Here is a 27,024-nt window from a genome sequence, read left to right as displayed (position 1 = left end):
TTTCACGGTCATCAGTAGATTCTTAATTCCAGATATTTTTTTATTGAATTCAAATTCCACCATCTGCCGTGGTGGGATTCGAACCCGGGTCCCCAGAACATTAGCTGAGTTTCTGGTTTAATAGTCTAGCGATAATACTACTCGGCCACCGCCTTCCCAATATGCCTCAGTTGGTAGCATTCTGCTACAGGTTAGGGGGTGACTGAACAGGCTGGGGCGATCAGATAGAAATCCATAAAATTAGAAAGGACTTTGGTGATCTAACTGCAATCAGGAGCAGACTCAAGGGCCGTTTCTTATGATCTTAGCCCAGAGGTTGTGAGCAGGGATTGGTGACAAATTCAGATATTGCCAGTGCTTCTCATCTGAAAGAGGAAAAGAAAGATGTGGAATTTGCTACCTACCACAGGGAGTGGTTAAGGCGAATATTATAGATTCATTTCAGGGGAAGATGAATGAGGTATGTTGATCAAGTTAGAGAGGGTTAGATGGGGGCGGTCATATGTGGAGAAAAGAGACTGACATAAGCTGTTTTGGCCAAGTGGCTGTTGTGTAATGTAAACCAAATGATTAAGCTCCACGTCCATCGCAGAAGCTGGGCTCATCCTACTGGAGGTGTCTTGTTTGGGTGGAGAGATTAAACTGTGTGGCTTGACTCTGATTTTAAGGTTTGTCTCCTGGCCATAGACTCTTCCACTGGTGGAAAATGTTTTATTAATTCTTTGAAAAATCCTCAGACAAATCTTTGATATTCCTTGAATAGAATAAAGTAGAATCACAAATTCAGCTTAAAGATCTTGATGTAGTAGCTGTAACAGAGAACAGGCTACATAAATGGAAAGGATTGGGAGTGGAATGTCTCCAGCTAGGAATGTTTAGACAGGAAAATTGTGGAACTTCCCTTTTTAATATTGCTGTGCCAACTTTGTCGCAACAGACCCTGTGTTTATTACAGAGCCAGTAAGTGCCGATGTTCATTCTTGGAGAATGCGGGATGCTCACAATGAGGCAAAGTTTTGATATCTCAATGAACGCAGTAGAGGACAGGTTGCAGCAAATGTTCAGCAGATCTCATTTCATGATACCATGACCCCACTGTCTCTCCTCCTCCCCCCCCCCCCCCCCACCCCTCCTGCCGTTACACCCCACTGTCCCCATCCATCTCCTAACCCAGACACCAGGCAAACTGGCAGTTCTACATTCATTTTAGCTCAAGTTGCCTGATGCATGAATGTTGCAGTATTTTCTGATCTTTCCACCTATGTACCTTTGTTTCGTAGGGCACTCCAGTGAAAGATGTGGTTCTCAAAGCCGATGCTCCCACTGTTCTGTTATTGGACAAACATTCTGATTACATCGCCTCATATGGATCGAAGAAGGATGATTATGTAGGTACAAAAAATATCCTGTAGGACCAGGAGGTGACCATTCATCCCCGCCATTCAAAAAGATTGTAAGGATAGCCCCAGCAATTACAGTTTAACATTGGTAGGCGCGCTGCCGGAAACAATTATTCTGGATAGAATTAGTAGTTATGTGGAAAAATGTGGGTAGATTAAGAAGAGCCAGCATGAGTTTCGAGAGGAAAACTTGTGTTTCACTAACTTGCTGGAATGTTTTGAGGAGGTAACAGAGGATCGATGAGGGTAATGCTGTTGATGTGGTGTAGATGGACTTTCAGAAGGCATTCGATACAATGCCACACAACAGACTTGTAAGAAAAATTACAGTCTATGGAATAAAAGGGACAAGTAGCAATGTGGGTATAAAACTAATGAGGAATAGAAAGCAGAGAGTAATGGTCAGTGGATATTTTTCAGGCTGGAGGCAGGTTTGTTGTGGAATTCCCCAGGGGTCGGTATTGGGAGCCTTGCTTTTCCTGATATAGATTAACAATCTCGATCTTGATGTGCAGGGGACGGTTTCAAAGTTTGTGGATGACACAAAACTTGGAAGTATTGTAAACTGAGAAGACTATAGTGTAGAACTTAAAAAGGACAGAGACAAGTTGATGGAGTGGCAGATAGGCGGCAGATGGAGTTTAATGTGGAGAAGTGCGAGGTGATGCATATTGGGAGGAAGAACATGGAGTGACAATATAAAATAAGGGGTGAAAGGGTACAGGAGCAGAGGGAGCTGGGTGTAAATGAATATAGATCTTTGAAGGTTGCAGGACAGGTGGAGAGAACAATTCAAGCATATAGTATTCTGGGCTTTATTAATCGGGTTATAAAGTACAAGAGCAAGGAGGTTATACTGAACTTAGCCAAGACACCAGTTAGACCTCAGCTGGAATATTGTGTACAGCTCTGGGTGCCACACTAGAGGAAGGATGTGAACACATTGGAGAGAGTGCAGAAGAGGTTTACAAGAATGGTTCCAGGGATGAGAAACTTTAGTTATGAGGATAGATTGGAGAGGTTGGGACTGTTCTCCTTGGAGGGAAGAAGGCTAAGAGTAGGTTTGATAGAGACGTTCAAAATCATGAGGGTCCCAACAGGGAGTAGATGACGAGGAACTGTTTCCCCCTTGTAGAAGTATCAAAAATGAGATAAAGTGATTTGCGATAGTGATGCAGAAGAAACTTCTTCACACACTGAGTGGTTGGGGTCTGGAATGCATTGCCTGACAGTGTGATGGAGGCAGGTTCAATCGAGGTATTCCAGACAGCATTAGATAATTATTTGAATAGAAACAATGTGCAGGGCTCTGGGGAAAAGACAGAGGAATGGCACAATGTCATGATGCTCATTTGGAAAGCCAGTGCATACATGATGGGTCAAATGGCCGCTTCCTACGCTGTAATGATCTGTGATTAAATTAGATGATAGCTGATAAGCATCTTAACTCCATCCACCTACTTGCTAAGCGAACAGAACTGATCAAAGCTCATTTACCTGAATCTTAGAAACTAGAAGCAGGAGTAGGCCATTCGGCCCTTTGAGCCTATCCCGCCATTCATTTTGGTCATGGCTGATCATCAAATTCAATATCCTGATCCCTCCCCCTCCCCCCCTCCCCCCCCATTATCCCTTGATCCCTTTAGCCCCAAGAGCTATTTCAAATTTCTTCTTGAAATCATACAACATTTTGGCCTTAACTACATTTTGTGGTAGTGAATTCCACACATTCACCACCCTCTGGGTGAAGAAATTTCTCCTCACCTCAGTTCTAAAAGGTTTACCCCTTTCTTCAAACTATGACCCCGAGTTCTGGACTCCCCCCACCTTTGGAACATTCTTTCTGAATCTATCCTACTCTGGCAGCGTAGTGCTTCCCCAGTATTGAACATAGAACATTACAGCGCAGTGCAGGCCCTTCGGCCCTCGATGTTGCGCCGACCAGTGAAACCAATCTAAAGCCCATCTAATCTACACTATTCCAATATCATCCATATGTTTATCCAATGACCATTTAAGTTCCCTTAATGTTGGCGAGTCCACTACTGCTGCAGGCAGGGCATTCCACGCCCTTACCACTCTCTGAGTGAAGAACCTACCTCTGACATCTGTCCTATATCTATCACCCCTCAATTTAAAGCTATGCCCCCTCGTGCTAGCTATCACCATCCGAGGAAAAAGGCTCTCACCATCCACCCTATCTAATCCTCTGATCATCTTGTATGCCTCTATTAAGTCACCTCTTAACCTTCTTCTCTCTAACGAAAACAACCTCAAGTCCCTCAGCCTTTCCTCATAAGACCTTCCCACCATACCAGGCAACATCCTGGTAAATCTCCTCTGCACCCTTTCCAACACTTCCACATCCTTCCTATAATGCGGCGACCAGAACTGTACGCAATACTCCAAGTGCAGCCGCACCAGAGTTTTGTACAGCTGCAACATGACCTCCCGGCTCCGAAACTCAATCCCTCTATCAATAAAAGCTAACACTCCGTACGCCTTCTTAACAACCCTATCAACCTGGGTGCCAACTTTCAGGGATCTATGCACATGGACACCGAGATCTCTCTGTGCATCCACACTACCAAGTACCTTACCATTAGCCCAGTACTCTCTAATCCTGTTACTCCTTCCAAAGTGAATCACCTCACACTTTTCTGCATTGAACTCCATTTGCCACCTCTCAGCCCAGCTCTGCAGCTTATCTATGTCCCTCTGTAACCTGTAACAACCTTCCACACTATCCACAGCTCCACTGACTTTAGTGCCATCCGTAACTTTACTGACCCATCCTTCTACGCCCTCATCCAGGTCATTTATAAAAATGACAAACAGCAGTGGCCCCAAAACAGATCCTTGCGGTACACCACTAGTGACTGAACTCCAGGATGAACATTTCCCATCAACCACCACCCTCTGTCTTACAGCTAGCCAATTTCTGATCCAAGCTGCTAAATAACCCTCAATCCCTTGCCTCCGTATCTTCTGCAATAGCTTACCGTGGGGAACCTTATCAAACGCTTTACTGAAATCCATATACACCACATCAACTGCTTTACCCTCATCCACCTCTTTGGTCACCTTCACAAAGAACTCAATAAGGTTTGTGAGGCACGACCTACCCTTCACAAAACCATGTTGACTATCCCTAATCAAATTATTCCTTTCTAGGTGATTATAAATCCTATCTCTTATAATCCTTTCCAAAACTTTGCCCACAACAGAAGTAAGGCTCACTGGTCTATAATTACCAGGGTTGTCTCTACTTCCCTTCTTGAACAAGGGGACAACATTTGTTATCCTCCAGTCTTCTGGCACTATTCCTGTAGACAATGACGACATAAAGATCAAAGCCAAAGGCTCTGCAATCTCCTCCCTAGCCGCCCAGAGAATCCTGGGATAAATCCCATCCGGCCCAGGGGACTTATCTATTTTCACACTTTCCAGAATTGCTAACACCTCCTCCTTATGGACCTCAATCCCGTCTAGTCCAATAGCCTGTATCTCAGTATTCTCCTCGACAACATTGTCTTTTTCCTGTGTGAATACTGATGAAAAATATTCATTTAGCACCTCTCCTATCTCTTCAGGCTCCACGCACAACTTCCCACTACTGTCCTTGACTGGCCCTAATCTTACCCTAGTCATTCTTTTATTCCTGACATACCTATAGAAAGCTTTAGGGTTTTCCCAAATCCTACCTGCCAAAGTATTGACCCTCCGGCAACTTGGCATGCTCCCCCAGTACTGACCCTCTGGCAGCGCTGCGCCCTCCCAGTACTGGCCCCCTGGCAGTGCACCCCCCCCCCCCCCCCCCTCCCCCAGTAATGACCCTCCGGCAGTGTGGCGCCCGGCCAACTGTGCACTGGAACATCAGCCTTTCTGGCGTGGGACTTGACCGTACTATTTTCAGACTTGAGCTAAATGCTGACGCTTTGATCATGAGTTGCATGTTGACCACAAGCTTGACTCAAACACCCAGAAAACCCATTGCACTAAAGTACTTGTATTATCACTAACCACATGCAGTTGAACGCATTTTGAACTGCACGTCTGCAAGGTATAAAATTTATAAAATCCCTACGGTGCAGAAAGAGGCCATTCGGTGTATTGAACCTGCACTGACAACAATCCCCGTAGCCTCACATATTTGCTGTGCTAGTCCCTCTAACACTAAGGGGCAATTTAGCATGACCAGTCATCCTAACCCACATCTTCGGAATATGTTCCGGAGGACCCGGAGGAAACCTACATGGGCAATGGAACTTGCAAACTCTGCACAGTCACCCAAGGACTGGAAGTGAACCCAAGTCCCTGGCACTGTGAGGCAGCAGAGCTAACCACTTTGCCACCGTTATGATACTTGATGTTTTTAATTGCTCATAAAACTTTGTGAGCAAGGTTCATGGTCCAGCATGTCCTGGCACTTAGTTTTGAGGATCCTGATTTACAAATAAGGTGTTAAATTTTATTTGAGAAAGTTCATTTATAAAGCACCTGTGGCCTCGTGAAGCATCATTGCTGCTTTATCGAAGTTTTTCAGACAAAGATCAACAGTCTGAGTTACAGTTCTGTCACAAAGTTCATGACCTTGGGTCATCCCAAAACACTTTACAACCAATGAAAGTACTTTAAGCTTATTCACCCATAGAATGTCGGTAACTAATGCCAGACAAAGGGTTTAGTAGACAGTTGACCTAAAAAAAAAATTTTGATCAAAGAAGTGGGTTTTAAGTGCTCTTGTGAAGTACCTTGAGACATTTTACTGTGTTAAAGGCAGTATATAACTGCAAGTTGCTGAATAATGTTCCTCAGGTGGACATGCCAATTCATTCCGTTACGTCTGATATGATTCAATAATGTATACGCTCTGTAGGAAAAGTGACGTTAATGATCACCATAGTCTGGACATTTTGACAGATGAGTCATGACCACGGTTACTGATTTAGTGAATGAATACACCATATCTATTTTTGAACTCCTCGCTGTGTCCGGAAGGCTCAACACTGTGTTCAGCAGTTTCAGACGATAAATTGTCTTTTCTTTGTGTGTTTTGGTTTTCCTCTTATTGTTGCGTTCTGTCAGCAGCACACCCACCCTCGGTACGTCCTTTGTTTCTTTCCCTGCCCCCAGCATCATTCCTTTTGGCCCATTAATTCTATCATTCACTCTTTTCCATTCTATCACAAACCTTCTTTTTGTCCTTGTCCCACTGCCCCTTGTTCAAAACCTATTGCATTTCTAACTTTTTCCTGTTATGATTTTTAAAAAGTAATTGACTCTATTCCCAGATGCTGCCTGACCTGCTGAGTAATGCCAGTATTCTGCTTTTTGATATTCTCTTTACATTGCTTAAGATTCCAGAACTATTGAGAATTCCACTCTCGTGCATTGATTTGATTTACACAGAGCAAAATGTGCTTTTTTAAATTCATTTGTAGGGCATGGGCTTCACTGGCTGGCCAGCATTTATTGCCCATCCCTAATTGCCCGAGGGCAGTTGAGAGTCAACCACATTGCTGTGGCTCTGGAATCACATATAGAATCCTACAGTGCAGAAGGAGGCCATTCAACCCATCGAGTCTGCACCAACCACAATCCCACCCAGGCCCTATCCCCATAATCCCATTCCTTTACCCTGCTAATCCACCTGACACTAAGGGGCAATTTAGCATGGCCAATCCACCTAACCTGCACATCTTTGGAGTGTGGGAGGAAACCGGAGCACTGGAGGAAACCCACGCAGACACGGGGAGAACATGCAAACTCCACACAGACAGTGACCCAAGCCGGGAGCTGAACCCAGGTTCCTGGCACTGTGAGGCAGCAGTGCTAACCACTGTGCCACTGTATTGTCCATATAGGCCAGACCAGGAAGGATGGCAGATTTCCTTCCCTAAAGGGCATTAGTGAACCAGATGGGTTTTTCTGACAATGGACAGTGGTTTCGTGGTCATCAGCAGATTCTTAATTCCAGATTTTTTTTTTGAACTCAAATTTCACCATCTGCCGTGGTGGGATTCGAACCCGGGTCCCCAGAACATTAGCTGAGTTTCTGGATTAATAGTCTAGCGATAATACCACTAGGCCACCGCCGCCCCAAACCTTCGACATCTGCTACCGAGAGAGACTAGAGCAACAGCTGCACAGAAACATCACCACCTCCCAAATTCCTCTGGCAAGTCACAACACCATAACAATTTGGGAAGCAACAGTCAATTGTGCCTTCAACATTGCTGGGTCAAAATTATGCAATTCCCCACCTGGAAGCATTGTGGAAGTCCTTTTACAGTTAACTGCATCAGTTCAAGAAGAAAGCCCATCACCACCTTTCCAAGAGGCAGTTAGCGATGGACTGTAAATACCAGTCATTCCGGCGATGCCCACATCCTGTTTAATTTAATAAAAGAACTAATGGAAACTGTTGTTCCCCTATAAGAGCACACTTGGTTGAAAAACTAACAAGATTAAATCAAAATGACTTTTTTTTTACCAGATGGAATTCTCTGATGTTTTTCCCATTCATATTTTTTCAGTAGGAATCAATAACCCTGCTTTTATATCTAATACATTTCATAGACGCCTCTTTTAGTGCAACTCTTTCCTTATTTTAAGTCAGTTGAGATAAGAGATTAAAAAATCTGCCCAGGATACTTTTAAGTATCTGATTTCAGAGAACTTTGTGTATAAGTAAAGTCATTGGGTTTGCAGATTGACCACGGATATTCTTTCCTATGTTGCTGTTAGGAGTACTGCATGTCCGAGTATTTGCGGATGAGTGGGATCTACTGGGGTCTGACGGTTATGGATCTGATGAGGCAGCTGCATCGTATGAACAAAGAGGAAATCCTACAGTTTGTAAAGTCATGTCAGCATGAATGTGGGGGAGTTGGAGCCAGTATAGGCCATGATCCTCACCTTCTCTATACTCTGAGTGCTGTGCAGGTAAGTCTTTATGCTTAGGTACACGGTAGTCTTTTTGTCGATTTGTAACTAATCTTAAAAGCAAAATACTGCGGATGTTGGAATCTGAAACACAAACAGAAAATCTCAGCAAGTCTGACGAAGGGTCATCCAGACTTGAAACATCGGCTCTATTCCCTCTCCACAGATGCTGTCAGACCAGCTGAGATTTTCCAGCATTTTCTGTCTTTGTAACTAATCCTATTTGGTTGTGAGTTATAGTGTCCAATCAGCCAGTCACCCAGTTGATAATTATTACTTCAGTGTAGCAAAAATTTAGCTGCACATGTGATTTGTTTTGTTGTGTTGCATTGGAGATTGAATTGACAAGGGTTTATAGTTTTTGAATTAAGCAATATATAAACTGTGGTTCTTTATTATGTCATTCGCTTGTAGATATAAACAGACCAATCAGCCCAACAGATCTAAGCGAGAGTTTAGTCATGACATGAGTACTTTGTCATAGAAAGTCATAGAAACCCTACAGTGCAGAAGGAGGCCATTCGGCCCATCGAGTCTGCACCGACCACAATGCCACCCAGGCCCTACCCCCACATATTTTACCCGCTAATCCCTCTAACCTACACATCCCAGGACTCTAAGGGGCAACTTTTTAACCTGGCCAATCAACCTAACCCGCACATCTTTGGACTGTGGGAGGAAACCGGAGCACCCGGAGGAAACCCACGCAGACACGAGGAGAATGTGCAAACTCCACACAGACAGTGACCCGAGCCGGGAATCGAACCCGGGACCCTGGAGCTGTGAAGCAGCAGTGCTATCCACTGTGCTACCATGCCGCCCACCGTTCTTCTTCTTGCCTTATCATCATAACCTCTATTCCTTTCTCCATCATATTTTTCCAAGTTTCCCTTAAGTGTAGGCAATATGCTATTCACCTGGACTACTTTTGGTGAATTCCACTCTGATCAGTCTCTGGGTAAATAGGTTTCTCCTAAATTTCTTATTGAATTTCACACTGACCATCTTGTATTTATAGCTTTCTAGTTTGCTGTTCCCTATGAATGGAAACACATTTTCTATATCTGCCCGACCAAACCCTTCTGTAATTTAAAGATGTTCCTGTAAGTGTCACATTTCCTGTTGTGAATGTGATTTTTAAAAACTATTTTTGGGGAATATTGTTTTATTCTGTAGAAAAGACTATCTGTGTGTAGATTATTTGACTAAGCTGGGGAAAGGTTAATGGAGACCACTTGTCAGGAAGCTGAGGGATGAAAGGAGTGAAGTTTCTAAATGCATGCACTTGTAATGAAGCGGTCCAGTGTTTTATAAGTAATTAAATAAAGCTTAGAACTTTGCATCAGAAGGTAAGGTGGGACTTTGTCTTTCAAAGAACAAAAAAATTACAGCACAGGAACAGACCCTTCGGCCCTCCAGGCCTCCACCGACCATGCTACCCGACTTAACTAGAACCCCCTACCCTTCCGGGGACCATATCCCTTTATTCCCATCCTATTCATGTATTTGTCAAGACACCCCTTAAAAGCCACCATCGTATCCGCTTCCACTACTTCCCCCAGCAACGAGTTGCAGGCACCCACTACCCTCTGTGTAAACAATCTACCTCGTACATCTCCTTTAAACCTTGCCTCTCGCACCTTAAACCTGTGCCCCCTAGTAATTGACTCTTCCACCCTGGGAAAAAGCTTCGGACTATCCACTCTGTCCATGCCTCTCATAATCTTGTAGACTTCTATCAGGTCTCCCCTCAACCTCTGTCGTTCCAGTGAGAAGAAACCAAGTTTCTCCAACCTCTCTGCACCGACCACAATCCCACCCAGGCCCTACCCCCACATATTTTACCCGCTAATCCCTCTAACCTACACATCCCAGGACTCTAAGGGGCAACTTTTTAACCTGGCCAATCAACCTAACCCGCACATCTTTGGACTGTGGGAGGAAACCGGAGCACCCGGAGGAAACCCACGCAGACACGAGGAGAATGTGCAAACTCCACACAGACAGTGACCCGAGCCGGCAACATCCTGGTAAATCTTTTCTGTACCTTCTCCAAAGCCTCCACATCCTTCTGGTAGTGTGGCGACCAGAATTGAACACTATATTCCAAGTGTGGCCGAACTAAGGTTCTATAAAGCTGCAACATGACTTGCCAATTTTTAAACTTAATGCCCTGGCCAATGAAGGCAAGCATGCTGTATGCCTTCTTGACTACTTCTTAACTTTCCTTTTTAAATTTAAAAAGGGACTAAAAAGATTTTACAGCTTGCAAAGGTTTGATAAGTCAAGGGAAGTTTTCTAAATTTTATCTGATCCCAAAAGTGGGGGCAATAGGCAGACGTGAAAGTTTTTTTATTTTGAAAATGTTAAGTTAAATGAATTGCTGAGACCAATTGGATTGAAGAAGAAGAATGGGAAAAATGATATGTAAGGAGAGCGGTTGAGTTGATTTATTGTTGGGTGTGTGGGGAAGCCCTACTGGAAACAGCTCTAGACTGGGAAAAGGAAAAGATTGAATCAGCCACGTGGTCAAGCCAGAAAAGTCCTGGATTGCAAAATGTAGTCTTGTTCTGAAGTTTCTTGGAATTCCACTGTAGAGAAAGAATTTGAGAATTCACGTGGTATACCTTGATTAAAAGCGGCAGCAGTTTGCCTTGTGTAACATTACTGGATTTTTATAGTTAAAACATCTATTAGGGACTGTTGCCTGGGTGGTGTTTACTTGTGAGTCTTACCAAGTAGGGAGTCTTTTGGGGGGATGTTTTGTAAGACTCTTTAATTGTGTAATTGCAATCTTGTATGTTTAAGTTTTCTTTTTCTCTTGTTAATAATTCTTTTAATTTTTAAAATCTCAGAAGAGTTATTGGACTTCTTATTTTTGAGTTCAGTATGTTTTCTTCTCATTTACAGAATTTTCAAAAAAGGAATAGCTTGTAAGCTCAAGTCTCCCTCTGGGATTTAGTTTACTCAGCAATTAACATCTGCTGTGGGAATAGCATTATGGAATGCTATTTGGTCATTGCTTGTTTATATGACATTTAATCAAGTGTGATGAATCGATCATTAGTTAGTCATTAGTGATTGTGAGGAGGATTGCCAGAGGATACAGCAGGATATAGATAGGCTGGAGACTTGGGCGGAGAATTGGCAAATGGAATTTAATCCAGACAAATGCGAGGTGATGCATTATGGAAGGTCTAATGCAGGAGGGAAGTGTACAGTAAATGGGAGAACCCCTTAGATGCATCTAACATACAGAGGGATCTAGTTGTATAGGTCCACAATTCCCTGCAAGTGGCAACACCAGTGGATAAGGTGGTCAAGAAGGCATATGGCATGCATGTCTTCATCAGTCAAGGCATTGAGTATAAAAATTGGCAAGTCATGTTTCAGCTTTGGTTAGGGCGCATTTGAAATATTGTGTACACAACTCCAGAAGGATGTGGAGTCTTTGGAGAAGGTACAGAAAGGGTTTACCAGGATGTTGCCTGGTTTGATGGGTATTAGCTATGGGGAGAGATTGGACAAACTTGGTTTGTGTTCGCTTGAATGTTGAAGGCTGAGGGGTGACCTGATCGAAGTTTACAAAATTATGAGAGGAATGGATAGTCAGTCTTTTTCCCAGGGTAGAAATGTCAATTACTAGGGGACAAAGGTCTAAGGTAGAAGGGGAAAAGCTTGAAGGAGATGAGAGAGGAAAGTTTTTTACACTGAGGGTGGTAAGTGGATATGCTGGCCTTGGAAAGGGTTCAGAGGAGGTTCACAAGAATGATCCCTGGAATGAAGAGCTTGTCGTATGAGGAATGGTTGAGGACTCTGTCTGTACTTGTTGGAGTTTAGAAGGATGGGGGGGGGGTCTTATTGAAACTTACAAGATACTGCGAGGTCTGGAGAGAGTGGACGTGGAGAGGATGTTTCCACTAGTAGGAAAAACAAGAACCAGAGAGCACAAGCTCAGGCTAAACGGACGATCCTTTAAAACAGAGATGAGGAGGAATTTCTTCAGCCAGAGAGTGGTGAATCTGTGGAACTCTTTGCCACATAGGGCTGTGGAGGCCAGTTCATTGAGTATTTTTAAGACAGAGATAGGTTCTTGATTGATTAGGGGATCAGGAGTTATGAGGAAAAGGCAGGAGAATGGGGATGAGAAAAAAAATCAGCCATGATTGAATGGCAGAGCAGACTTGATGGACTGAGTGGCCTAATTCTGCTCCTATGTCTTATGGTCTAAGTGCCTGTATTATGCTGCCAGAGAGGGTGGTAGAAGCAGATACAATAGCAATGTTTAAGAGACATCTCAACAGATACATGAATAGACGGGATAGCAATATATGGACCGTACAGTGACAAAAGCTCTTTAGTTTAGGAAGGGATCATGTGTTGGTGCAGGCTTGATGGGCCAAACGACCTGATCCTGTGTTGTACTGTTCTTATTTTTTTGTATCATTGAGTTCTTCCAGCTCTGTCTACAAGGCAGATGTTGTTCTTCACTATTAGTGGCTCATGCCTATAAACATCGAGTTTATTCTGCTGAATTGTCCCTTAGTGTTAGGGGGACTAGCTAGGGTAAATGCATGGGGTTGTGGGGATAGGTCCTGGGTAGGATTGTGGTCGGTGTAGACACGATGGGCTGAATGGTCTCCTCCTGCACTGTAGGATTCTATGACATTATGACTCTATCCCTGACCTATTTTGCTCCACCTCCACCCACGACTGCCCCACTCTCCCAACTATACAAGTCATTACATTTCTATCCTTCAGTTTTGTAGAACAGTCAAGTGGACCTGGAACATTAACTCTGTTTCTCTCCACAGATGCTGTCCAACCTGCTGAGTTCTTATAGCATTTACTGCTTTCGTTTCAGATTTCCAGCATCCACCGGATTTTGCTTTTATTTAGAATTACTCTGCTACTTCCCATCAACATGATCCTGGCTTGTCTAGACTCTTCTGTTCTCCTTTACATTCACCACATCACCACCTGCCTCACCTAGTCCCACTATTCATCATATCTCTACAGCCTGCTCCGATATTCCATGCTGTTTGATTCTGGCCTTCTGTGCATCTCCCTCTCTGCTGTACTTTATTGGCAGGACTTTGAGCCACCTAAACACTGCCAGGGAATTCTTCCCATACCCAAGTGACCACAACAGCCTCTGCCACTGCTCGACTTACTCCATCTTTTAAAAAACCTCCTTGAAAGTTGTCTCTTTGATAAGCTGTAAGGCAGTTTGCATATCACAGAAACGTGGAGCGCATGTCCCTTTGTTTCTGTGAAGCAGCTTCAGCTGCCGAAGCCCTGAATGCTCCGGCTTGGAGAGTCTCCCTCAAGCTACCCCTCTAACCCAGCTTTTGGACACCTGTCATCTTGTATGTGTTTGATGTGTTTGACAACGACACCTGCAGGAGGTGCATCCAACTGCAGCTCCTAACAAACCGCTTTCGGGAACTGGAGCAGGAGCTGGATGACCTCCAGATCATCCGGGAGAATGAAGAGTTTATAAATAGTAGCTTCAGGGAGGCAGTTACGCCAAAGGCACAGAGCACAGGTAATTGGGTTACCGTCAAGCGAGGGAAAGGGCAGACAGAGCAGGGTTCCTCGGTGGCTATTCCCCTCCACAACAGATATACCAATTTGGATACTGTTGTGGGGCATTCCTTACATGGGACAAGCTGCGGCAGCCGGATCTCTGGCACCGAGTCTGGTTCTGCAGTGTAGAGGGGAGAGCGGTAGTGATAGGGGACTCGATAGTCAGAGGTACAGACAGGAGGTTCTGTGGTCGTGACAGAGACTCCCGGATAGTTTGTTGCCTCCCGCATGCCAGGGTCAGGGATGTCTCTGACCGCGTGCACAGCATTCTGAAGTGGGAGGGTGATCAGCCAGATGTCATGGTACACATCGGTACCAATGACGTAGGAAGGAAGAGTGAGGAGGTCCTGAAGAGTGAGTATAGAGAGCTTGGTCGGAAGTTAAAAAGCAGGACCCCGAGGGTAGTAATCTCAGGATTGCTACCTGTGCCACGTGCCAGTGAGGGTAAGTAGGATGCTCGGGTGGATGAACACGTGGCTGAGGAACTGGTGTAGGGGGCAGGGTTTCAGATTCCTAGATCATTGGGACCTCTTCTGGGGCAGGTGGGACCTGTACAAGAGAGACGGGTTACACTTGAACTACAAGGGGACCAATATACTTGCAGGGAGGTTTGCTAGTGTTATTGGGGAGGGTTTAAACTAGATTTGCAGCGGGATGGGAACCAGAGTGCCAGAGCAGATAGTGGAGCGGGGGTGAAAATAAATGATGTTAATAGTTCATGCAAAATCACAAATAGAAGGGTTGTGTGTGGTGGTAATAATCTTCTGAGGTGAGTTATTTCAATGCCAGGAGTATTGTGGGGAAGGCAGACGAGCTGAGGGTGTGGATTGACGCATGGAATTATGACATTATAGCCATTAGTGAAACTTGGCTACAGGAGGGGCAGGACTGGCAGCTCAATGTTCCAGGGTTCCAATGTTTCAGATGTGATAGAGGCAGAGGGATGAAGGGTGGGGGGGGTGGCATTGCTGGTCAGGGAAAATGTTACAGCAGTGCTCAGGCAGGACAGATTAGAGGGCTTGTCTACCGAGGCCATATGGGTGGAGCTGAGAAACAGGAAAGGTATGACCACATTAATGGTATTATAGACCACCCAACATTAATGGGGTTGTATTATAGACCACCCAATAGTCAGCGAGAATTGGAAGAGCAAATCTGCAGAGAGATAGCAGACAACTGCAGGAACATAAAGTTGTGATAGTAGGGGATTTTAATTTTCCACATATAGATTGGGACTCCCATACTGTTAAAGGTCTAGAAGGGTTAGAGTTTGTAAAATATGTTCAGGAAAATTTTCTGAATCAATATATAGAGGTACCAATTAGAGATGAAGCAATATTAGATCTATTAGGAAATGAGTTAGGGCAAGTGACAGAAGTGTGTGTAGGGGAACACTTTGGTTCCAGTGATCATAACACCATTAGTTTCAACTTGATCATGGATAAAGATAGATCTGGTCCTCGGGTTGAGGTTCTAAACTGGAAAAAGGCCAAATTTGAAGAAATGAGAAAGGATCTAAAAAGTGTGGATTGGGACAGGCTGTTCTCTGGCAAGGATGTGAATGGTAAGTGGGAGGCCTTCAAAGGAGAAATTTTGAGAGTGCAGAGTTCGTATGTTCCTGTCAGGATTAAAGGCAAAGTGAATAAGAATAAGGAACCTTGGTTCTCGAGGGATATTGGAACTCTGATAAAGAAGAAGAGAGAGATGTATGACATGTATAGGCAACAGGGAGCAAATAAGATACTTGAGTATAAAAAGTGCAAGAAATTAAAGAAAGAAATCAGGAGGGCTAAAAGAAAACATGAGGTTGCTTTGGCAGACAAGGTGAAGGATAATCCTAAGAGCTTCTACAGTTATATTAAGAGCAAAAGGGTAGTAAGGGATAATTGGTCCTCTTGAAGATCAGAGTGGTCGGCTATGTATGGAACGAAAAGAAATGAGGGAGATATTAAATGTGTTTTTTGCATCCGTATTTACTAAGGAAACTGGCATGGAGTCTATGGAAATAAGGCAAACAAGTAGGGAGGTCATGGAACCTATACAGATTAAAGGGGAGGAGGTGCTTGCTGTCTTGAGGCAAATCAGAGTAGATAAATCCCCAGGACCGGACAGGTATTCCCTCGGACCTTGAAGGAGACTAGTGTTGAAATTGCAGGGGACCTGGCATAGAACATAGAACATTACAGCACAGAACAGGCCCTTCGGCCCACGATGTTGTGCCGACCTTCATCTGAAACCAAGATCAAGCTATCCCACTCCCTACCATCCTGGTGTGCTCCATGTGCCTATCCAATAACCGCTTAAATGTTCCTAAAGTGTCTGACTCCACTATCACTGCAGGCAGTCCATTCCACACCCCAACCACTCTCTGCGTGAAGAACCTACCTCTGATATCCTTCCTATATCTCCCACCATGAACCCTATAGTTATGCCCCCTTGTAATAGCTCCATCCACCCGAGGAAATAGTCTTTGAACGTTCACTCGATCTATCCCCTTCATCATTTTATAAACCTCTATTAAGTCTCCCCTCAATCTCCTCCGCTCCAGAGAGAACAGCCCCAGCTCCCTCAACCTTTCCTCATAAGACCGACACTCCAAACCAGGCAGCATCCTGGTAAATCTCCTCTGCACTCTTTCCAGCGCTTCCACATCCTTCTTATAGTGAGGTGACCAGAACTGCACGCAATATTCCAAATGTGGTCTCACCAAGGTCCTGTACAGTTGCAGCATAACCCCACGGCTCTTAAACTCCAACCCCCTGTTAATAAAAGCTAACACACTATATGCCTTCTTCACAGCTCTATCCACTTGAGTGGCAACCTTTAGAGATCTGTGGATATGGACCCCAAGATCTCTCTGTTCCTCCACAGTCTTCAGAACCCTACCTTTGACCCTGTAATCCACATTTAAATTAGTCCTACCAAAATGAATCACCTCACATTTATCAGGGTTAAACTCCATTTGCCATTTTTCAGCCCAGCTTTGCATCCTATCTATGTCTCTTTGCAGCCTACAACAGCCCTCCACCTCATCCACTACTCCACCAATCTTGGTGTCATCAGCAAATTTACAGATCCACCCTTCAGCCCCCTCCTCTAAGTCATTAATAAAAATCACAAAGAGCAGAGGACCAAGCACCGATCCCTGCGGCACTCCGCTAGCAACCTGCCTCCAGTCCGAAAATTTTCCATCCACCACCACCCTCTGTCTTCGATCAGATAGCCAGTTACCTATCCAATCGGCCAACTTTCCCTCTATCCCACACCTCCTTACTTTCATCATAAGCCGACCATGGGGGACCTTATCAAACGCCTTACTAAAATCCATGTATATGACATCAACCGCCCTACCTTCATCAACACACCTAGTTACCTCCTCAAAAAATTCTATCAAATTTGTGAGGCACGATTTGCCCTTCACAAATCCGTGCTGACTATCCCGGATTAATCCGCATCTTTCTAAATGGTCGTAAATCCCATCCCTAAGGACCTTTTCCATCAATTTACCAACCACCGAAGTCAGACTAACCGGTCTATAATTACCAGGGTCATTTCTATTCCCTTTCTTAAACAGAGGAACAACATTCGCCACTCTCCAGTCCTCTGGCACCATCCCCGTGGACAGCGAGGACCCAAAGATCAAAGCCAAAGGCTCTGCAATCTCATCCCTCGCCTCCCAAAGAATCCTAGGATACATTTCATCAGGCCCAGGGGACTTATCGACCTTCAGTTTATTCAAAACTGCCAAGACATCCTCCCTCCGAACATCTATTTCCTCCAGCCTATTAGCCTGTAACACCTTCTCTTCCTGAAAAACATGGCCCCTCTCCTTGGTGAACACTGAAGAAAAGTATTCATTCATCACCTCGCCTATCTCTACTGATTCCATACACAAGTTCCCACCACTGTCCTTGACCGGCCCTAACCTCACCCTGGTCATTCTTTTATTCCTCACATAAGAGTAAAAAGCCTTGGGGTTTTCCTTGATCCGACCCGCCAAGGACTTCTCATGTCCCCTCCTAGCTCTCCTCAGCCCCTTTTTCAGCTCATTCCTTGCTAACTTGTAACCCTCAATCAAGCCATCTGAACCTTGTTTCCTCATCCCTACATAAGCTTCCCTCTTCCTTTTCACAAGACATTCCACCTGTTTTGTGAACCACGGTTCCCTCACTCGGCCATTTCCTCCCTGCCTGACAGGGACATACCTATCAAGGACACCCAGTATGTGTTCCTTGAAAAAGTTCCACTTTTCATCAGTGCCTTTCCCTGACAGTTTCTGTTCCCATCTTATGCCCCCTAATTCTTGCCTAATCGCATCATAATTACCTCTCCCCCAATTGTAAGCCTTGCCCTGCCGTCCGGCCCTATCCCTCTCCATTGCAATAACAAAAGACACCGAATTGTGGTCACTATCTCCAAAGTTCTGGCAGATATATTTAAAATGTCGGTATCCACGGGTGAGGTGCTGGATGATTGGAGGATAGCTCATGTTGTTCTGTTGCTTAAAAAAGGCTCAAAAAGTAATGCGGGAAACTATAGGCCAGTAAGTTTGACGTCAGTAGTAGGTAAATTATTGGAAGGAGTACTAAAAGATAGGATCTACAAATATTTGGATAGACAGGGACTTATTAGGGAGAGTCAACATGGCTTTGTGCGTGGTAGGTCATGTTTGACCAATCTATTAGAGTTTTTCGAGGAGGTTACCAGGAAAGTGGATGAAGGGAAGGCAGTGGATGTTGTCTACATGGACTTCAGTAAGGCCTTTGACAAGGTCCCGCATGGGAGGTTAGTTAGGAAGGTTCAGTCGCTAGGTATACATGGAGAGGAAGTAAATTGGATTAGACATTGGCTCAATGGAAGAAGCCAGAGAGTGGTAGTGGAGGATTGCTTCTCTGAGTGGAGCCTGTGACTAGTGGTGTGCCACAGGGATCAGTGCTGGGTCCATTGTTGTTTGTCATCTATATCAATGATCTGGATGATAATGTGGTAAATTGGATCAGCAAATTTGCTGATGATACAAAGATTGGAGGTGTAGTGGACAGTGAGGAAGGTTTTCAAAGCTTGCAGAGGGATTTGGACCAGCTAGAAAAATGGGCTGAAAAATGGCAGATGGAGTTTAATGCAGGCAAGTGTGAGGTATTGCACTTTGGAAGGACAAACCAAGGTAGAACATACAAGGTAAATGGTAGGACACTGAAGAGTGCAGTAGAACAGAGGGATCTGGGAATACAGATACATAATTCCCTAAAAGTGGCGTCACAGGTAGATAGGGTCGTAAAGAGTGCTTTTGGTACATTGGCCTTTATAAATCAAAGTATTGAGTATAAGAGTTGGAATGTTATGGTGAGGTTGGATAAGACATTGGTGAGGCCGAATTTAGAATATTATGTGCAGTTTTGGTCACCGAATTACAGGAAGGATATTAAGGTTGAAAGAGTGCAGAGAAGGTTTACAAGGATGTTGCCGGGACTTGAGAAACTGAGTTACAGAGAAAGGTTGAATAGGTTAGGACTTTATTCCCTGGAGCGTAGAAGAATGAGGGGAGATTTGATAGAGGTGTATAAAATTATGATGGGTATGGATACGAGTGAACGCAAGCAGGCTTTTTCCACTGAGGCTCGGGGAGAAAATAACTAGAGGACATGGGTTAAGGGTGAAGGGGGAAAAGTTTAAAGGGAATATTAGGGGGGGGGCTTCTTCACACAGTGGTGGGAGTGGAATGAGCTGCCAGATGAGGTGGTGAATGTGGGCTCACTTTTAACATTTAAGAAAAACTTGGACGGGTACATAGGTGAGAGGGGGGTGGAGGGATATGGTCCAGGTGGAGGTCAGTGGGACTAGGCAGAAAAATGGTTCGGCACAGCCAAGAAGGGCCAAAAGGCCTGTTTCTGTGCTGTAATGTTCTATGGTTCTATGATCATGCTCTGGGAAAAGCCTAGGGTGTGTTATAGCATTAGAAAGCACGAGATGAATTCAAGTTGTTGTTGGTTCCTGTGATATATAATGTGCTTCTTTTCATCTAGATCCTTTCTCTCTATGATAGTCTTCATGTTATTGATGTCGACAAAGTCGTTGAATATGTTAAAGGCCTCCAACAAGAAGATGGTTCCTTTGCTGGTGACAAATGGGGTAAATTTCTCCCAACACATACCTATTTATATAGAATGTAAAATTCTAAATTAAGACTACATTTAGAGGTGTTTATGGTGTGTCAGCATCGTTGTCAATTTGTGGAATTAATGTGAGAACGAACCGACTTGCAGAGTGTTTGAGCCATTCAACTCAACATGTTGATGCTGTTGCTTGCTATGTGATCTAGGTTCTGCTGTATTATTCTGTGATATCTGCTGATTTCTTTAACTCGTGTAGACATCAATAAGGCTTTGAAGGAAAGTTCTGATGGTCTGTTGCCAGAAATGCTTATTAACTTCTTACATGTTTGCCAGTCACTATCTCTCAGTCTGTGGTTCTCAATGATCAGGTAACAGCATGCAGTAATATGTTGTTGAAGTTGGAAGTCGGGAAATTCTGTGACTTTTATTTTAACTCTTGCTGCCGCCTTAGGTCTAGTAAATGTTTGATTGGGCAACAGCTACATCATGGTGCCATTACACAGCTGAGTCATGTGGTAGATATGTCCGGAGACCTGAGTTAACAACACCTGGTTAAAGTCCAACAGGTTTATTTGGTAGCATGAGCTTTCGGAGCACTGCTCCTTCATCAGGTGAGTAGCTCGTGCTACCAAATAAACCTGTTGGACTTTAACCTGGTGTTGTGAGACTCCTTACTGTGCTCACCCCAGTCCAAGGCCGGCAACTCCACATCTGGGTCAACATTGCAGAGAAAGAGTATTTACAACCCTCGTGCGAGTTTAAGAATTTAAATTCCATTTTGATAGAAATTGGGAGTAAAGTTCAGTATCGGTAAAAGTGACCTTAAAATTGTTGGATTATAATTATTTTTAAGAACCTTATCCGGTTCACTCCAAGGAACAAAATCTGCCATGTTTACCTGGTCTGGACCTTTATGTTGCTCCAGTCCACAGCACTCTGAAACAAGTGTTTCTGGACAACCACCAGTGTTTCCGGAAGGCCCATCACCAACACCTTCTCCCGACAGCTAGGATTGGACAATACCCACTTTACATTCTGGGAGTGAATAAATAAAAATTCGGGGCTGTCATGAAGCCATGGCATTGGCTTATCCCTGAAGAAGTGAACACCTGAGCTCGGGAAGGTAGAGTTGAGGTGATAGATCAGCCATGATCTTGTTGAATGATGGAGCAGCCTCGAGGCATTGCATGCCCTATTTGTACTATTAACTATTAACTATGTACTAATAGAACTATTAATGTCCTATTAACAAAAAGCTGGGTTATTTTAATTTAAAGGATGTGGGTGTTGCTGGCTAGGCCAGCAATTGTAGCTGATTGGGAAGATCATTGAGAATGGAACTAAAGACTGCTGATATAAAATGCTGAGATTTTGGTCATTTTGCTTGTATTTTGTTGATCAGTGATAGTTTCATTCATATAGTGCAGTGGCCATTGAACATGAGTTTCTTGGTTCATTGTAGTGATTTGAAATAGTTAATTATAATTGCTGGCTTGGTTTAGCTCAGTTGGCTAGTCGGCTGGTTAGTGATGAAGAGCGACGCCAACAGCGCGGGTTCAATTCCCGTACCGGCTGAGGTTATTCATGAAGGCCGCGCCTGCTCAACCTTGCCTGTGGTGATCCTTGGGTTAACTCACCACCAGTCAGTTCTCCCACTCAAAGGTGAGAGCAGCCTATGGTCATCTGGGACTATGGCAACTTTACCTAATTGCTGGCTGTATGATTTTTATGGGATTGAATAATGTCAGCCATGATCAGATGTGTCTCTGCATCCCGAGCAGTTAGAATCATAGAATTATGGAATCCTATAGTGCAGAAGGAGGCCATTTGGCCCATTGAGTCTGCACCAACCACAATCCCACCCAAGCCCTATTCCCATAACCCCATGCATTTTTATCCTAGCTAGTCCCTTTGATACTAAGGGGCAATTTAGCATGGCCAATCCACCTAACCCGCACATCTTTGGACTGTGGGAAGAAACCGGAGCACCCGGAGGAAACCCACGCAGACACGGGGAGAATGTGCAAACTCCACACAGACAGTGACCCAAGCCGGGAATCGAACCCATGTCCCTGGCACTGTGAGGCAGCAGTGCTAACCACTGTGCCACCGAGCCGCCCTCCAGAGTTGATCCAGAGGACGGGGCTTGAGTTTGAAGAGGGATATCCAAAATTAATCTTGGGAGACAATGTTTCCGTGAGCAAGTGATTAATCTGTGGAACAGGCTCCCTGGGGAGATAGTGAAAGCTGTTAATAATTTCTTCAAATGGAACTTTGAGAAATTCTTCCAGAAAACACATTGAGCCCCTGAATGAGAGTAATTGAAGGCACGACGTGTGGTGAATAGACTGAGTTTGGGAGGAACAGCTGACTTTGGATAGATGGTTCCCAAAGCTCTCGCTCACTGGGGGTTTTCCTCAGCTCAGGTCTGGCTCTGCTGTAGATTGAAAGATTAATAACCAATAACCCCATAGCATGTGACTACAGGATATGTGCGCAATACGTGTTAGTTTTCACATGTTTCTACTGGGCTATTTAATGTGCCATTTACTTGTAGCTGCTTGTCGATTTTCATTTTCGTTTTGGTATTGCTAAAATTCTGCCTGCTCGGCTGATTCCTGGGATGAGGGGTTTGTCTTAACAGGATAGGCTGAGCAGGTTAGACCCATCTCATTGGAGTTTAGAAGAATGAGAGGTGATCTTATTGAAACATAAATGAGCTTGAGAGGACTTGATGGGGTAGATTCTGGAAGGATGTTTCCTGTCATGGGGAAATCTAGAAATAAGGGCAGTTTCAAAATAAGGGGTCTCCTGTTTCAGATGGAGGTGGGGAGCAATTTCTTCTCTAAGTGGGGTGTTGGTCGATGGAATTCTGTTCCACAACGAGCAGTGGAGACTCTATCATTGAATTCATTCAAGGCTGAGTCACAGATTTTTGATCTACAAGTGTGTCTAGGGTTATGGCGGACAGGCAGGAAAATGGAGTTGAGGCTGCAGTCAAGTCAGCCATGATCTTCTCAAATGGCTGATCAGGCTCGAGAGGGGCCCCATGGCCTACTCCTGCTCTTAACTCTTATCTTATTCAAATTAATGATGCTTGTTACGTGGTCAGATGCAGCCTGAATTTGCTGGGCATAGAGATGATAACTGTATCTGCCTACGTGTCCTGGGTGCTGACCCTGGCCCACCCCTTCACCTGGATCTCGTCCAAAGCCATAACACCTTCCTGGTCAACGTTTTTGAATGCATTGCTTCCGAGGCCTCACACCTTATTCACTACAGCACGTGGCACGCCATCTCGGCCTGGGAGATCCAGCCTCATGCTGCCAGAGGGCCAAACACGGCAGTTGCCAAGTACACCAACTTCATTTAGGTCGACCATACTGAAAGATTAAAAATATACACCACAAGGACTGCGGCAGCTCACCACCACATTAAAGGCAATTAGGGATAGCCAGAGATATTCTGTAAATACATTTTTAAAAATTCTGTTAGCAGGGAAAGTGCAAGCAGGAGGATAACACTCATTGACTTCCCAGAGACTAAACAGGCATTGATCTCAAACACTATGGCGTCCAATGAACAGAGTTGCTAATATCTTACACAGCTGGAATACAAATTAAACCCTTCTCATTGTATACAAAAGATTTGAAGCAGGTTCATTGAGCCTTTAAGAAATGACTACTTCAGATTTCACAGTACAAATCTTCATCCTGTGTTCCATGGAAGGGCAAGTTAGGATGTGGTTGTGATTTGGAGAGTGGGGGAGAATTCTTCAGTCGTGAGCATTTACGTTCCTACTGCTCTCTTCGAAGGATTTTAACAGCAATATACGCAAGAGGAGAATTAATACATTGCTTTGTGTCACTGAAATATCTCTTCTCTGTTCCAGGTGAAATAGACACACGGTTCTCCTTCTGTGCTGTAGCAACGCTGGCACTTTTGGTAAGAATGTTAACTGTCACTGTGCCTGATAGATACTGTGACTGTAATTTTATTATTAACTAAGATACAGGCTGGTCTGTGATTATGAGGTCTGTAAATAGCCACCAAGTGCATTGTGTTTCGCGAGTGTTTAGAGCAGTAACCAGTGGAAACGCGATGTGTCATTGAGCCGAAGAATACCAGCGTGTCTCTTAGTGCATACATGTCTGTGTTTTTTAATAATTGGGTCTCCGGTTAGCCCAGCATTTATTACCCATCCCTAACTGCCAATGAGAAGGTGGTGCTGCACTGCCTTGAACCGCTGCAGCTTCTGTGATGTTGGTACATCCACAGTGCTGTTTGGGAGGGAGTTCCAGGATTTTGACCCAGTGACAGTGAAGGAATGGCGATATATTTGGCAGCGCAACACTTGCTGCCCCTCCTGCACCTGCATTTACAGAATGACTTTCACCACCGCAGGTTTTTTTTCAATCAATGAAGTACTTTTTGAAGTGTAATCATTGTAGAAACTGTTGAAATAAAAACAGCAGCCAGTTTGCACAAAGAAAGTTCCCACAAACACAAATATTATGATATCAGATATGCTGTTCATTGTAATGTTGAGGCAGAAATATTGGCCAAAATCATTCCATCTGGCTGAAGTTCAAAATAGTTGGCAGCGCCGCCCTCTTTGATAGCCCAGTGCATTCGAGAGCCGTGGATAACCAGGGAAATTGAGGATCTGATTAAAATGAAAAGGGAGGCGTACGTTAAGTCCAGGAAACTGAAAACAGATGGAGCTCTGGAGGAATACAGAGAGAGTAGGAAAGAACTCAAACGGGGAGTTAGAAGGGCAAAAAGAGGTCACGAGATGTTCTTGGCAGGCAGGATTAAGGAGAATCCTAAGGCATTCTATTCATACGTTAGGAACAAAAGAGTTGTCAGGGAGAAAATCGGACCTCTCAGGGACAAAGGAGGGGAATTATGCTTAGAACCCAAGGGAATAGGGGAGATCCTAAATGAATACTTTGCATCGGTATTCACGAAGGAGAGGGGCGTGTTAACCGGGAGTGTCTCGGAGGGAGGTGTTGACCCGTTAGAGAAAATCTCCATTACAAGAGAGGAAGTGTTAGGTTTTTTAGGGAACATTAAAACTGACAAAGCCCCAGGGCCTGATGGCATCTATCCTCGACTGCTCAGGGAGACGAGAGATGAAATTGCTGGGCCTCTGACGGAAATCTTTGTCGCTTCTTTGGACACGGGTGAGGTCCCTGAGGATTGGAGGATAGCGAATGTGGTCCCGTTGTTTAAGAAGGGAAGCAGGGATAACCCGGGAAATTATAGGCCGGTGAGCTTGACGTCCGTGGTAGGGAAGTTGTTGGAGAGGATTCTTAGAGACAGGATGTATGTGCATTTAGAACGGAACAATCTCATTAGTGACAGACAGCATGGTTTTGTAAGAGGGAGGTCGTGCCTTACAAATTTGGTGGAGTTTTTTGAGGAAGTGACAAAAACGGTTGATGAAGGAAGGGCCGTGGATGTCGTCTATATGGATTTCAGTAAGGCATTTGACAAAGTCCCACATGGCAGGTTGGTTAAGAAGGTTAAGGCTCATGGGATACAAGGGGAAGTGGCTAGATGGGTGGAGAACTGGCTTGGCCATAGGAGACAGAGGGAGTGGTCGAAGGGTCTTTTTCCGGCTGGAGGTCTGTGACCAGTGGTGTTCCGCAGGGCTCTGTACTGGGACCTCTGCTATTTGTGATATATATAAATGATTTGGAAGAAGGTGTAACTGGTGTAATCAGCAAGTTTGCGGATGACACGAAGATGGCTGGAATTGCGGATAGCGAAGAGCATTGTCGGGCAATACAGCAGGATATAGATAGGCTGGAAAATTGGGCGGAGAGGTGGCAGATGGAGTTTAATCCGGATAAATGCGAAGTGATGCATTTTGGAAGAAACAATGTAGGGAGGAGTTATACAATAAATGGCAGAGTCATCAGGAGTATAGAAACACAGAGGGACCTAGGTGTGCAAGTCCACAAATCCTTGAAGGTGGCAACACAGGTGGAGAAGGTGGTGAAGAAGGCATATGGTATGCTTGCCTTTATAGGACGGGGTATAGAGTATAAAAGCTTGAGTCTGATGATGCAGCTGTATAGAACGCTGGTTAGGCCACATTTGGAGTACTGCGTCCAGTTCTGGTCGCCGCACTACCAGAAGGACGTGGAGGCATTGGAGAGAGTGCAGAGAAGGTTTACTAGGATGTTGCCTGGTATGGAGGGTCTTAGCTATGAGGAGAGATTGGGTCGACTGGGGTTGTTCTCCTTGGAAAGACGGAGAATGAGGGGAGATCTAATAGAGGTATACAAGATTATGAAGGGTATAGATAGGGTGAACAGTGGGAAGCTTTTTCCCAGGTCGGAGGTGACGATCACGAGGGGTCACGGGCTCAAGCTGAGAGGGGCGAAGTATAACTCAGACATCAGAGGGATGTTTTTTTACACAGAGGGTGGTGGGGGCCTGGAATGCGCTGCCAAGTAAGGTGGTGGAGGCAGGCACGCTGACATCGTTTAAGACTTACCTGGATAGTCACATGAGCAGCCTGGGAATGGAGGGATACAAACGATTGGTCTAGTTGGACCAAGGAGCGGCACAGGCTTGGAGGGCCGAAGGGCCTGTTTCCTGTGCTGTACTGTTCTTTGTTCTTTGTTCAAGTGGTGTCAGCTGGGATTACAGTCTTAATATTCTGGTGTGGGAATTGAATCTAGCACCCTCTGACGAATGGCAGATGGAGTTTAATTTAGACAAATGCAAGGTGATGCATTTTGGTAGATTGAACCAGGGCAGGACTTACTCAGTTAATGGTAGGGCGTTGGGGAGTTACAGAACAAAGAGACCCAGGGGTACATGTTCATAGCTCCTTGAAAGTGGAGTCACAGGTGGACAGAGTGGTGAAGAAGGCATTCGGCATGCTTGGTTTCATCGGTCAGAACATTGAATACAGGAGTTGGGATGTCTTGTTGAAGTTGTACAAGACATTGGTATGG

At 44.6% G+C, this 27,024-nt stretch overlaps 1 protein-coding gene across 1 annotated transcript in view; it reads left to right on the top strand.

The window, feature by feature from the left end:
- Positions 1 to 451: 451 nt before the first annotated feature.
- The window catches only part of rabggtb (Rab geranylgeranyltransferase subunit beta), a 37,665-nt gene continuing 11,092 nt past the window's right edge, over positions 452 to 27,024 (top strand). The window contains exons 1-5 of the mRNA XM_078207422.1: positions 452 to 460; positions 1,281 to 1,388; positions 8,151 to 8,348; positions 19,961 to 20,066; positions 23,943 to 23,995. Coding sequence (XP_078063548.1) covers positions 452 to 460; positions 1,281 to 1,388; positions 8,151 to 8,348; positions 19,961 to 20,066; positions 23,943 to 23,995 — 474 coding nt within the window. The remainder of the gene's footprint in view (positions 461 to 1,280; positions 1,389 to 8,150; positions 8,349 to 19,960; positions 20,067 to 23,942; positions 23,996 to 27,024) is intronic.

This window comes from Mustelus asterias, unplaced genomic scaffold, assembly GCF_964213995.1.
Source record: "Mustelus asterias unplaced genomic scaffold, sMusAst1.hap1.1 HAP1_SCAFFOLD_2307, whole genome shotgun sequence".
Classification (NCBI taxonomy): Eukaryota; Metazoa; Chordata; class Chondrichthyes; order Carcharhiniformes; family Triakidae; genus Mustelus; species Mustelus asterias.
This window is presented reverse-complemented; position numbering and strand designations above follow the sequence as displayed.